This window comes from Eleutherodactylus coqui, chromosome 1 (assembly GCF_035609145.1).
Source record: "Eleutherodactylus coqui strain aEleCoq1 chromosome 1, aEleCoq1.hap1, whole genome shotgun sequence".
Classification (NCBI taxonomy): domain Eukaryota; kingdom Metazoa; phylum Chordata; class Amphibia; order Anura; family Eleutherodactylidae; genus Eleutherodactylus; species Eleutherodactylus coqui.
This window is the reverse complement of record NC_089837.1, coordinates 525286845-525300649: the sequence shown is the minus strand read 5'-3', so window position 1 is coordinate 525300649 and position 13805 is coordinate 525286845. Positions and strand designations below refer to the sequence as shown.

Sequence of the window (13805 nt, the reverse complement as noted above, 5' to 3'; positions counted from 1 at the left end):
GGTGTCCCACCATGCGCAGTATGATGCCTCTTTAGTATCCCCACCACAGTAGGATACGCCCTCAGTGCCCCGCACCAGGAAGGATGCCCTCTTAGTGCCCACACAGTAAAAAGTCCCCCTTTGTGCCCCTACACAGAAACGTACCCCAGTTATGCCCCCTTACATGTTAATGATGCATCCTTCGTGCCCCCCAGTAATTATGCCCTCTTAATGCCCCTCACAGTAATGAGGTCTACATCACAGCAGTATCATCAACTGACTGGGATACTGTAGATTGCTGTAAATGGTGAACTGAATCCACAAGAGGCCTCCAAGCCCCCCCCCCCCCCCCCAGCGCACCTGACAGAGCTGAGAAAGGGACTTACGGTCATCTGTCAGTAGTGCAGCCTCAGGCTTTTGGGCCTGCATCTACAAAGGGTCAGATCTCAGCCTGAGAGCAAGATATTTCAGAATGGTTTTCCCATTTTTAATGTATTCTATGTGGACTCCCCCCCCCCCCCCACCCCTCCTTGATCCTCTTCTAAGTCTCCTTTAAAGTATATGCTCCTATATCTGAGGCTTATCCCCCCCGAGACAATGTAACCAGTGGAGTTAAAGGTATTATCCTCATGGCAAATTGTGTCTGCTGCCTATGGGGACGTCACTAAGGACACCCATCCCCATGGTGGTGACCCTACATAACTACGGCGGGCCGTGATTGGCTGCTGCTGCCATGTGCAATACTGTCCAGAATGGACTACTTTCCATCAGGCGTCTAACAGTATTCTGATATCACCAGTCTCCTTCACCAGAGACCTCGCTGTCGCTCTAATGAGAACGCAGCCGGGGCGCGGAGACCTTATTACAGCCGCTCAGCACTGAATAATGAATCAGACGGCTGTAATTCACCAGAAGCGACTTTATGGACTGAACAGATGACTTCTAGAGGAATCACATATCTGCGCCAAAAGAAAGCCGGGTGACAAGCAATATGGCGGCTGCGATCGCTCTCAGACTACTGAATGGCAAATCTTAGCTGCGCAGCTACATGGGGGAGGGGAAGCGATACCTGCTGCGGAATTAGGAAGAGACACAATTCTGTCGTTTAGAGCACATGACGAGGCTCAGCGAGGGGCGACGAGACCCGGGATGTTGGGGGGAAGGGGCAACGGGCGGGAGCGGGTACTACAGAAACCTAAATCAGGAGTCAAAGCCAGAGGTTCTCTGAGACTGTATTACACATAATGGGATAAGATACACAGCTCAACAGGCAGTATCACACAGGATAGGATTAGATACACAGCTCAGCAGACAGTATCACACATGATAGGATTAGATATACAGCTAGGCAGACAGTATCACACATGATAGGATTAGATACACAGCTCAACAGGCAGTATCACACAGGATAGGATTAGATACACCGCTCAGCAGACAGTATCACACAGGATAGGATTAGATATACAGCTAGGCAGACAGTATCACACATGATAGGATTAGATACACAGCTCAGCAGACAGTATCACACAGGATAGGATTAGATACACCGCTCAGCAGACAGTATCACACAGGATAGGATTAGATACACCGCTCAGCAGACAGTATCACACAGGATAGGGTTAGATACACAGCTGAGCAGACAGTATCACACATAATAAGATTAGATACACAGCTCAACAGGCAGTATCACACAGGATAGGATTAGATACACAGCTCAGCAGACAGTATCACACAGGATACGATTAGATACACAGTTTTGCAGACAGTATCACACATGTAGGGTTTGATACTGTCTGCTCAGCTGTGTATTTCACATGATGGGATTAGATACACAGCTGAGCAGACAGTATCACACATGATGGGATTAGATACACAGCTCAGCAGACAGTATCACACAGGATAGGAGTAGATACACAGCTGAGCAGACAGTATCACACATGATGGGATTAGATACACAGCTCAGCAGACAGTATCACACAGGATAGGAGTAGATACACAGCTGAGCAGACAGTATCACACATGATGGGATTAGATACGCAGCCGAGCAGACAGTATCACACATGATAAGATTAGATACACAGCTCAACAGGCAGTATCACACAGGATAGGATTAGATACACAGCTCAGCAGGTTGTATCACACAGGATAGGATTAGATACACAGCTGAGCAGACAGTATCAGACATGATGGGATTAGATACGCAGCTCAGCAGACAGTATCATACATGAGAGGATTAGATATGCAGCTCAGCAGACAGTATCACACATGAGAGGATTAGATACACAGCTCAGCAGACAGTATCACACAGGATAAGATTAGATACACAGCTCAGCAGACAGTATCACACAGGATAGGATTAGATACACAGCTCAGCAGACAGTATCACACAGGATAGGATTAGATACACGGCTCAGCAGACAGTATCACACATGATAGGATTAGATACACAGCTCAGCAGACAGTATCACACAGGATAGGATTAGATACGCAGCTCAGCAGACAGTGTCACACATGATAGGATTAGATACATGGCTCAGCAGACAGTATCACACATGATAGGATTAGATACACAGCTCAGCAGACAGTATCACACAGGATAGCATTAGATACGCAGCTCAGCAGACGCTAGGATTACATTCTGTGCAGATAGTATAGCATTCTCGTGGTGGTTGGACTGTAAGGCTTTGATCACAGGTGTAAACGCTTAGATTTCTCCATTATGTACCTAGCTATCTAGGAAATCTGCGAGATACAGCTGATATCTGCGGGAGCGGCATGTGGAGGATACAGAGCTGTAAATGCATACTAATAAAGACTCCACCCCTCGGGGCACGCTGCCTCGGGCATATTGTCAGCTGACTGTTATACCCCGGTTTCCGCGGGTGGTGTAATAGATTCGTTACCTTCACAATCAGCTCGTATCGCGGGATCCTCTGGACGGGTTTGATCATGAGGTCTGACAGCGCCTGCTTCTCCTTATTCTCACGAGTGCATTGCTGTGAAGAAGAACAAAATAGTGAAACTTTACCTCGGAGGATAGGGCGCCCATGATAGGGGTTCACAGGGCGGTTTCCATTTTTTTACTGCATGGAATGGTCACACCTACAGTACAGAGGGTATTCTTCCTATGCCCTTTCCTTGCCATCCCTCGCCCACTACCCATATGTAATGACAGGGTTCCCCAACTGCCACTGATCCGAAAGCCACCATCCCTCGGGGCAGCTGATACCATTACTGAGTGTGACCCGCGGGGTACTGTATTGTCTCTGCAAGGACCCATGGCAATTAAGAAACTTAGAGACAAAAATCTCTTTGGGCACATAAGTGGTGGCCATGAGTCGGGTGTAGGGTCCACCTAAGTCTAGAAAGTGCAGAGAATGGCGAAGGTGATGGTAGAGCGCCAAAGGCAGGGGGAGAAGTGTGGATAGGGTGCAGGAAGGAGGCATATGTCTAATAAATGTCTGTGTAAGGGGGTGCATGTTGTTGTTCCATGTTAAATACTATGTTACTTTTCACAGTGCTGTCTCTTTAAGAGGGGTGGGAACAGAGCTGAGCAGGAACAGGAAGTGTAGTGTGTGGGGGAAGTAGCCGAACTGTAGAGCTGTAGACGGAGGTAAGGGTTCTCTCCGATCTGTGCAGCAATAGTTCTCTGGACATTATCCTCAAGTGAGAGGCATAGCAAAGGCAGAACCAAGTGGTTCCTCCATTATTTTCCCTCCAACGATGTTGAACCCATACCAGCCGGGCCTAAAAGAAATCCATCCCGGGTCACCGGAGCGTAGAATTGGTACAGGTGTCCCACATCAAAGGGCCTAAGGACTGTTTTGCAAGACAATTGTGGTTTATTGCTGATCCCAACCAGGCCAGAACTCTTCTGGACCTTCCAGAGCCCCATGTTGGCCATGTTATTGGGGGATGGAAGCCATCCGGTGTGTGCGGTGCCGCCACGTTCAGGGAGACCTCGTAAACTGACAGAACGTGGACAACGAAGCCTTGTAGGAGCTATGAAGACATCACACACATCATCTGCCCTCACTCATGGGGTCTCACAGGCCATTGGGACATCCATTAGCACCATAACCCTCCGTAGGGAACAGCATGTGAAGGGTTACCATGGATGAGCGTCTGCACACAACATCACACCAGTGACTGCACAGCGGTGCCTGCGATGGGGCTCGGAGCGTCAGACCGTATGTGAGTAGACGGCTGAATCACATAACACCGTCTTCCGATCGGATGGCGGCACTTGGTTTCTACGTGACGGCATCGTCCCAACAGAGAGGTTTGGAGGAGGTTCTGTTATGGTGTGGGGGGAATTCTGCTGAAAGGACTAGGGCCATTGGTTATAGTAAAGTCCACCCTCAGCACCAATGGGTACAAACTTCCTTGGACAGCCGAAAGGTCGGATTGCAATCCAATCAAGCATCTTTAGGACAAACTAGAATGCCGTATCCGAGCCTGCCCAACACGTCCATCATCCACCATCACTATCTGAAGCTCCTCAAGGAATGGAGGCAAATCCCTCCACACATCTATGGGAATTTGGTGGAAACCAGCCGAGGAAGGTGATTAAAAACTAATTTGATCACCTTCCATGAGGATCCCAATACTTTTGTCAACATTGTGTAGGTTAGTGCCAGTCACTGCACATGGCACACATGACAGCAGGTGCCAACTGTACACTGCCACCAGCCATATCTTCTTTCTACAGAAATTCGTACCAGTGACCCTTCGTCACCACATGGCGCTGAGATAACCATCTGTACTATTTCTCAGAACATAAAAGTGACCCGCAGGGCACTACTGCTTTAGCCCATAATCCCCCTCCCCCACCGCTCTCCACCCAGAAGCCATTGCACGGCCTTTGTTTTGTCTGCAAAGAGACCGAGGAAAACAGCAACCTCTAGAGCTGGCTCAGTATGAAACAGGTTCTGCTTCACAGTCCATGTCACGCATCTATTTTCTTCCTTTGCTGAATGGCGTTACAGAGCCGGGGAGACTAAATTAAATCATTTTATTGCGCCGCGGAGCGATGGAGAAGTCTAGAGGCAATTCATTCCAGATGCAATAAAAGTTAATATTGCCAACAATACAATTAGGCTTAATAATACCATCCAGACGACACACGGATGATTCAGAGTAACAAAACGTAGGTGGCGCGGCGCTTGGACATCTACCGGCTGATGTCAACACACGGGAATTCAGTCTCTACACTCACTTTGGTGACCAAATCACCAAGACGGCAGTGGATAGAGGAGAAACATCTTCTATAGAGTAAACTATACAGAAGATTGTGTATATTACATACTGTATACAGAAGACGCTTGGCAATGGCCCCACAGTTAGGGGAACCGCTGGCCTTTCTTTTGCCCCGTACAGATGACAAAACAAAGTAAAAAAGTTTTGTCTGAAGTGATGGCGGCTGGGGGCTCGCAGCCCGGCGCACTCACAGTCTACTCTTGCTGGCACCATATGCAGAACCATCATGTCTTTCAGCAAAGATCAAACTTCAAGTAAACACATTCCATCTGATCTAGAGATCTCCGTTTGCCAAAACAAGAGTTAACGGAACTGGAGTTCTCTTGTACCGGTTGTCCCTTTTTCACCCCCAGTGCCATTAGCTGGTGGAGGACCACTCAAGAAATGTCAACATGGATCTCTTTGATGCAACACAATCCACACTACTACTACTTGGGTAATTCTTTAGGTGACCATATGGGTTGGATACAAGGTCTGGAGATGTAGCTCTGTGTTGGGCTGGGTATAGAAGCTTGAAGTTGAGTATGGTCACAAAATCTGGAGAAGCTCTAAATGGTGGGTATAATGTCTGGAGATGAAGCTCAGTTCTGGGTATGGATTCCAGGTCTGGAGACAAAGCTCTGTGTTGGGAATGGTTACAAGGTTTGAAGATGAAGCTCTGTGTTCAGATGAAGCTCGGTGGAAATTAAGCTTTGCATTGGATATAGATACAAGATCTGGAGCTGCTTTGAGCTGGGTATGGGAACAAAGTCTAGAGATGAAGCTTTGTGTTGGGTATGGGTACAAGGTATAGAGTGGAAGCTCTGTGTTAGAGATTGGTACAAGGTCGGGAGATGAAGCTCTACATTGGGTATGGGTACAAGGTCTGGAGATGAAGCTCTACATTGGGTATAGATACAAGGTCTGGAGATGAAGCTCTACATTGGGTATAGATACAAGGTCTGGAGATGAAGCTCTACATTGGGTATAGATACAAGGTCTGGAGATGAAGCTCTACATTGGGTATAGATACAAGGTCTGGAGATGAAGCTCTACATTGGGTATAGATACAAGGTCTGGAGTTGAGGCTTCGTGTTGGGTGTGAGTAAAAGTCTTGAGTACAGTTTCACAGTCTTGAGGCGAGAGTTAGATGTAGGTACAGTTCTTAAATCTAAGATCTAGGGTGAGTACTGTAAAAATCTTAAGGAGTATGTATAAGTTAGCTTCAAGTCTTTTAGGTTGGAAACAGGTATAAGTCTTTAGGTGAAGTGAACATAAAGGCTGATTATAGGTTGAAGTCTTAAGAGGGGGATGTCTGGCAAATGAAAATTTTTGAAAAACATTTCATGCTTCAAAATAGCAAAAGTAGTGATACCCCCCTGACCCATCTCCCAGAGCTCCCATTCCACTGCTTCCCGAGTCCCTCAACAGTCTTTCTACTTCCTGGTCCCTGTTGGCATAGACAAGTGAGCTTCACAGCCAATCACTGGCTATATTGGGTCACCGCTTCTAGGTCTATATCGACAGGGACCATGAAATACAGCAAGTACAGAGAGTATCGGAGGATCCGGGAACTGAATGCTTTCATGTCCTCCTTACTTATCCCCAGCTGTTTCCACTCCGAGCGTTTCCTAAAACATTCTAAGTGGCCAAACAACCCCTTTAAGTTGGGTACATTACAGGTCTTGGGGGCAGATACCGGTGTTAACTGAAGAACGACAAGTTATCTCGTACAAGAAAGAGCTGGTTAGCGGTCTCCGTTACCTCAGTGTAACATCATACTACATATATGACAGCATCCATGTAGACGTAGCCTGCAAAGAACATGGACATACCTCCAGGAACTTGATGAAAGCTGGACGGGCTTCTTTCGCTATCCGGACCGCATCCTTGGCATTGAGAAAATTATCGATGTAAGCTGAATAGATGCTGACGAGGATTTCCTTGGAAAACTACAACAGTAAACAAAATATTAATACCAGGACCAGAACATGCGATATGTTCTCATAGGATGGGAAATATGGGACTGATTATATAGAAAGAACTAAATGAAAGGTCTATAGTCTAAAACAAATAATTATATATGATATGCTGTATATATATCCCTCCATCTAGTAGCACATTGGACTTCTGCCTTCAGAACTGCAGCCATCCATCGTAGTGTAGATTCCACTCGGTGATGAAAAGATTCTGCAGGAATATCGGCCCCTACGGACAGGAAGCTGCTTGTAGTTGCTGTAGATTAGATGGCGGTTTGACATGTTCTGACCAGCTGGCAGGAAGGGGTCAGCGATTCATGCTGCTTGTGCCAAATTCTGCCCTCCCATCAGCACGGGGCAACAGAAATCTGGATCCATCTGACCAGGGAATGTTTTTCCGCTGCTCAGTGATACAAGTTTTGCGCTTTTGCCCGCTGGAGTCTCGTCTTTCAGTTTCTCTTAGACACAATGGCGCTGGAACTGGTCGCCTGCTGTTATATCCCATCCCTGCTAAGGAACGGCGAGTTGTGCGTTCGGACACGTTAGGTGGAGCTCCAGCGTTGTATTCAGCTGACTGTGCAGCCTGTTGGTCAGAACGATTCCTGACATCCTCCTCCGACCCCTTTCAGGGATGAGTTGTTCCCGTCCGCACTATTCTTCACTGGATGTTTTCCTCGATTGGCCATTCTCAGTATACTCTCCACACCGTTATAGGAGAACCCCCGGCGGTTGGCTAGTCTAGCACGGATGACCGGCCTCGTTGGAAGTCGCTCTGATTGCTGGATTCTCTCATCTAATATGGATTCACACTGAGACTGATCCACGGAAAACTTGTCACATTATTTTATGCCGCACTCCGGGGTCACGGGGAGAATTACCGTACAGGGAAGCCCCAATCATGAGAGGGGTTCTAATAAAGGGGCGGTCAGTGTAGATGTATTTATTTTTCTTCTTGGCTTCTGATCCTTGCTATAGATGGCAGAATCCTACTAGATTGTCAGATGTAGCGGCCTGAACACAAGCTGTGGAATATAAGTGTATCTGCACACGGTTAGGGTGCCTTCACACTTGTGATCGCGATATCGCTGTGTTTTTCTAACACGATTGTCTATAGGACCTTCTAGTGACTTTCAAAAATCACGAAGCGCAAACTTACGATTTTTGTGCGATGCGTTTTTAACATTAGAAAGTCCTATTGGCATTCGTGTAAAAAAAACCGCGCAATATCGCGATGGCCGGTGTGCAGGAGCCCTAAAGCAAAGGACGGTGTGGAAGAAGAGGATGTTCAAGGTGAACCTTCATCTCCTGCTCCCGTAATACATTCTTATCACGCTCTACACACAGAATACTGCAGCCTCCGACACGGCCGGCCGCGGGCCAACATACAGGATATGGGCTAGCAGGCGCTTATCTCTGTGTTACACAATGTAATATCTGCTGCTAATTGTGGAATACGGCATCAAAGCATTCATTAGGCTCAGATAATTAGCAAGATGTCTTCAGGATGGAACACGTCTTGATCCGTGAAGCCGAGTCTTTCACAGTAGCTCAATAGCAGCCGATTTCACATTTACATATTCCTTCCTACGGGAAAACTGAGCGCCGGACTGAAGTAATGAAGGGGGAGGGTGCCGGCGCCCGTGAAGGAGGGTACATGGCGTACGGGTGGATGTTGTAGGAATGTTTCCTACCCAGCTGCTCCCTCCACTGAAATGAATGGACCTGAAGAGTTTGCATTGCCATCTCTGTGCTTGTGTAACAGGTAACGGGCATGTGCCCCGGCTCAGGATGGCACGGCGATGACAGACGGAGGCAGAGGTGGCACATTTTGGATAAAAAAGAAAAACTAAGCAAACTAGAATTCTGCATCACTCCAAGGGAGGGTCCGAGTAAATAACCGGAAGTCACACGCTAATAACACGCCATCCTCACGGCCTGATGGACTCTAGGTGCTAGAGTACTTTACTAAATCCCTATGGTCCGTGACACTGTGGCCCCGAACGCACCTTAGGTGCCAATCAACATCCCTGGGGCGGGGCCTAATAGGCTGAGTTACATGGCAGACATGGAGAGGTCTCTCAGGCTTCCGGTTGCCAAGGAGACCCATTGGTACTTTGTGGTCTCACTGTGGGATGCCGATGGCTGACAGAAGGAGCCCCTTTCCCCTATCACTTGCTTACATGCTGCAGTTGCTATTGATTGTGGCATATAAGGGGTTAAACTGCCAAGATTTGAGGTTTATCAGCTCCTCAGAGCAGGAGCCTGGCTGTCAGTAGTCACCCGAGCCACCGCCTTACAAAGATGTGCCCATTAGGGAGTCAGTAAAAAGGTGTATTGGCCGTCACTAAGGCCACTCTCATGCATCCGTTTTTTACTGCGATTACCGCGGCGTTTTTGAACGCTGTGGTAACTTGCGATATAAGGTTCCCATTGATTTCAATGGGGCCTCGCAGTCATGCACTCAATTATGGCGCTGGAAGGTGCTTTCCAGCGGTGCGATTTTTGAGCGCTGTCTGCGCTATTTTTCCTCGTTTAGCGCACCTCATCACCCATCACAATCATGGGGGGCGCTAAACCCGCCAAAACAAACAAATCACAGGACTTTGCTGGTATGTGTGAGAGTGGCCTAAGGTATTAGGAGGGACTTTACTAATATGGTGGAGATGGAAGTCAAGGACCCTTCTTCTTCAGCTGTGATACCCTAAGGAGAGGCTTCAGCTACTCACCGACTGCCCCAGCATGTCCCCCACAGTCTGGATGTCCGGCCAGTTCTGCACACAGTGGTTGACCTGCTCCAGAAACTGCTCGTGGTGCTCCAACAGCTCCGGGATCTGGTCAAAGATCTCGTCCACCAGAGACGGGTCACACAGCGAGCAATTCTCCGGCTGCTTCAGTGGTTTCATGTAAGCCTAGAGAAGAGAAATCAGTCAGTTATAATGAGACATTAAAGTTGTTCACTTGAAAATAATTGAGTATCGTGTATCAATAGTAGATCAGTGGAGGTCCGCCACCCAGGACCCCTGCTGTGCACTGAACCGATTTCTGCAGAAAACAGACAGCTCCGCTCCCACTACAGTGGCCAGACATGGTTTTACACACAATGTAGCCATTGAAGTGAATGGGTGTAATACCGAGCCTGGCCACTGCAGTGGGAACGGAGCCATCAGTTTCCTACAGAAATCAGCTCAGTGCTCAAAGACAATGAACCAGCAAACAGCTGTTCAAATGGGGTCCTGGGTGGAGGACTCCCACCAATCAACTATTGGAGAGTTATCCTAATAATGAATAATACCATTAATACATTTACAAATAGACAACCCATTTAAATATACCACATCTTTAAAAAAAATATGGCTGCTTTATTCCAGAAACAGTGCCCCAGCTGTCCATGGGTTGTGTGTGGTACTGCAGCTCAGTTCTACTGAAGTGAATGTGGCTGAAACACAATATCCCGCACAACCTGTGGACAAGAGTGGCGCTGTTTCGGGAAGTAAACCGCTGCCATGTTTTTCTAGTCTTCACCTGGGTGGAGTTTAGCTGGAGCCGAATTGTGGCCGCGTGACAACTGACAGCTGCGGAGCGGCGGGCGATTAATGAAAGCAAGGCCGCAATCAGGAGCAGAGAGCGTCTTGCATTAAGCAGCCTTCCCGCGGGCGAGCGCGATATCGGGCTGAGAAACTTGTAACATCGAGATGTTTACTGTGAATGCGTTGCAACTTGCGGGGAAAAAAAAAACGCATCGCATCGCTAAACATACATTTTCAATAAGAATTTTTTTTCTTAAAAATCGCGTCGCATCGCTGTACATGTCAGTGCAAATTTTTTTTCTCACCCATTGGAACAGCAGGCTAGCTTCCTGCGGACTCACAAAAAAGTAGAACATGCGGCGATTCTTCTTACAGCATCGCAGCGAGGGAAGAGTCGCGCACGTAAAAAGACTCATTGAAAATAATGGGGTCTATTCCAATGTGAGTTCTGTGCGCCTCGCAACGAGAAACCCACTCAGGTGAGCGCACCCTCAAGGCGAGCGCAATATCGATCCAAGAAACACGGACCAATATTGTTCACTGCGAGTGCGTTGCGTTTTGCGAGAAAATCGCGTTGCATCGCTGAACATGCAATTTTCTCCAACGCGAAAATCCCATGTATTTTCAATGGTAAAAATAAAAAAAAAATAAGTAAAAAAATCCCACTGGCATGCAGACGTTCAGTTATGTTCGGTCGTGTGAAAAAAAATGGCAGCATGTCCTATATTGGTACGTATTACACACCGCAATAGACCATTAGGGCGAACGGGCTGCGTATTCGCCATGTAACTAACAGGCCGTTCTAGGTTTCTTTTTGTTTGCATAAATAAAATGCGTATTTACAGGCGCAAAACCCGCCAGGAACGTCCAAAACAGGCCGCCATTGTGGCAGAAATACGCTGCGTATTTAGGTGACCGGAGCCCGCAGTCACCCGTGTGAATGAGCCCTGAATGCTGCGGATTTTCCGTAGCATTTACGCTATGTGTGGACATTCGCTCGCACGGAGAAATATTGATGCAGATTTCACGCCAAAATCAGTGACAATGTTATATCACATTGTATCCGACGGCGATTCGCGCCGCGGCTGACACTGGGCTGATGAGGACTTTCTGCGATGCGGGGAAAAAAACACTCGTGTCCATGACCCCATTCAAAAGAATTGGGTGCATGTTCGTGTGAGATTTGTGCGTTTGCAACGGCCTCAGGATATGTTACATGTAGCACATTTTCCGTATCGGCTGCGGATTACATGGAGTGTGGATTTCAGCCCCTCATTTAAGTAGGTGAAATCCGCGCCACAGAGTAAGTCGACAAGCGACAGATCTTAAATCTGCGCCACGTGTCAATTACAGGTAGATATTGATTTCCATACTTGGTGGATGAGATTCGTAATCTATTATCCACATCGCTTGGATTGTAAATGCTGAGGATTTTCCATACTGACATTCGCAGCATTTCCGTTACACGTGAACATGGCCTGAAGGTACCTTTACACGGAGCGATTATCACCCGAATAAGCAAATTCAGGTAATAGTCGCGCCGTGTACAAATGGCCACCAACTAGGCATTGGGCGAAAAAAATCACTCATTTGTAGAAGTCACTGTATTTTCAGCTCACCTAAACTCCAAGGGTCTGTCGGGCCGTGTAAACAGGAGCCGCTCAATGTTGGAGCAACTGCCTGTTTACGGTAAATGGAGGTGAACCAAATCTTTGTCCTGGTTGAAGAAGTGTCTGGCTCTGTCAATGGGCAAATCTCCTTGATTATGTATGGACCCTTAAAGTGGTGGAGGCCCCAGGTCAAAGGGTCCAACTCCTCCAGCCCCATATCTATCAGTGAATCGCTCTGCAAGGTGGTGTTGACCATATAAAGGGTATTTTGATCATTAACACTCTTGTTGGGTTTATAAACTACAAAAAAATGTAAAAAATGCAAATGACCAATGTACTGTAGAAGCAGACCGATCACTCAAAACCACGTAAAACATGCAACGATCGGAACACGCCAAGCGAAAATCACACCACAAAAGGAAACAATGGATAATTGAAGAAATTTATGAGGACAGACCTCAAAAACAGCGCTCAGCGGAACAGCTGGCAGGAGCGCCGCGTGATTGTTACATTACGGTTTTCATTTATTTAACCTCAACGCAATCGTATTCCTGACGGGAAAAAGTAGATTTGTGATGCAGATAAGGCCGACCACCGAACAGAAGCGTTCCAGGGCACGAGCAGAGGAAGCACAGAGCACCGCCCGCTCTGGACAGCAATCCAAAAACAGCACTAATCTCGGTGACTTCATAGTCACCGGCTCCAGAAACTCTGGAAATCCAAAAATAGTCTGGAATGTGCAGAAAACTGTTCCAACCCAGATTATAATCCGGAATTTACAAGAACAGAGGGAACGCTGAGCGAAGACGAGGGGTGGTGGAGGGAAGATTGGTGGGGCTGGTTAGAAGAGAGGTAGGAAGAAGAGGAGAACAAAGATTTGGCTAAGACGGTGATGGTGTCTTGATGAGAAGTTTTTGGTTCTTCTCTGCCCGCATTGCAAGTACTGTATCCTTCAGCACTACCTGCCCGTTAGAACATGAGGATCTGTTCTCAGTTTGTGGATAGGGTAGTTCTGTGCCCTAACTGACATGGCGCCAGGGAGATGCAGCCTCGACTGCCATATTGCTTGAGAACTTGGTGCGATATAGGCTTTGCAAGAACACAAGGGTGTAAGCCCACTGAGCGTAAAAGGGGTGACCATGTACCCAATCTATGCACCCAATTTCTCTCATTGTGTCTGTATTTTACTTTAAGGCAGTGGCGATATTTCCTGTGGCAGTAGCGCAATAGGTGCGTCTGAAAATGGGCAGCTGTATATAATATACCGCTTGGTGTGAGCTGAGGATGCAGAAGACAAAAAAAAAGAGAACATAGACAGTTGGTTGACCAGAGTGGAAAATATAAACCAATATTTCCCAACCTTTTTCGGATTGCGGAACACCTCGTCAAAAATGTATTAATCTCGCGGCACCCATGCAGAAGACAAACTTTCTTTGTCTTCTTACTCTCCTCTGTCTCTCCTTCCATGCGGC

General features: G+C 47.3%; 1 protein-coding gene across 2 annotated transcripts in view; it reads right to left on the bottom strand.

Annotated features, from left to right (window-relative positions):
* The window catches only part of ARHGEF17 (Rho guanine nucleotide exchange factor 17), a 208515-nt gene that overhangs the window by 35587 nt on the left and 159123 nt on the right, over positions 1-13805 (bottom strand). For both annotated transcript variants that reach the window (XM_066588323.1, XM_066588322.1), the window contains exons 4-6: positions 9923-10105; positions 7053-7169; positions 2883-2975 (exon numbers count right to left, since the gene is read on the bottom strand). In XM_066588323.1, coding sequence (XP_066444420.1) covers positions 2883-2975; positions 7053-7169; positions 9923-10105 — 393 coding nt within the window. The remainder of the gene's footprint in view (positions 1-2882; positions 2976-7052; positions 7170-9922; positions 10106-13805) is intronic.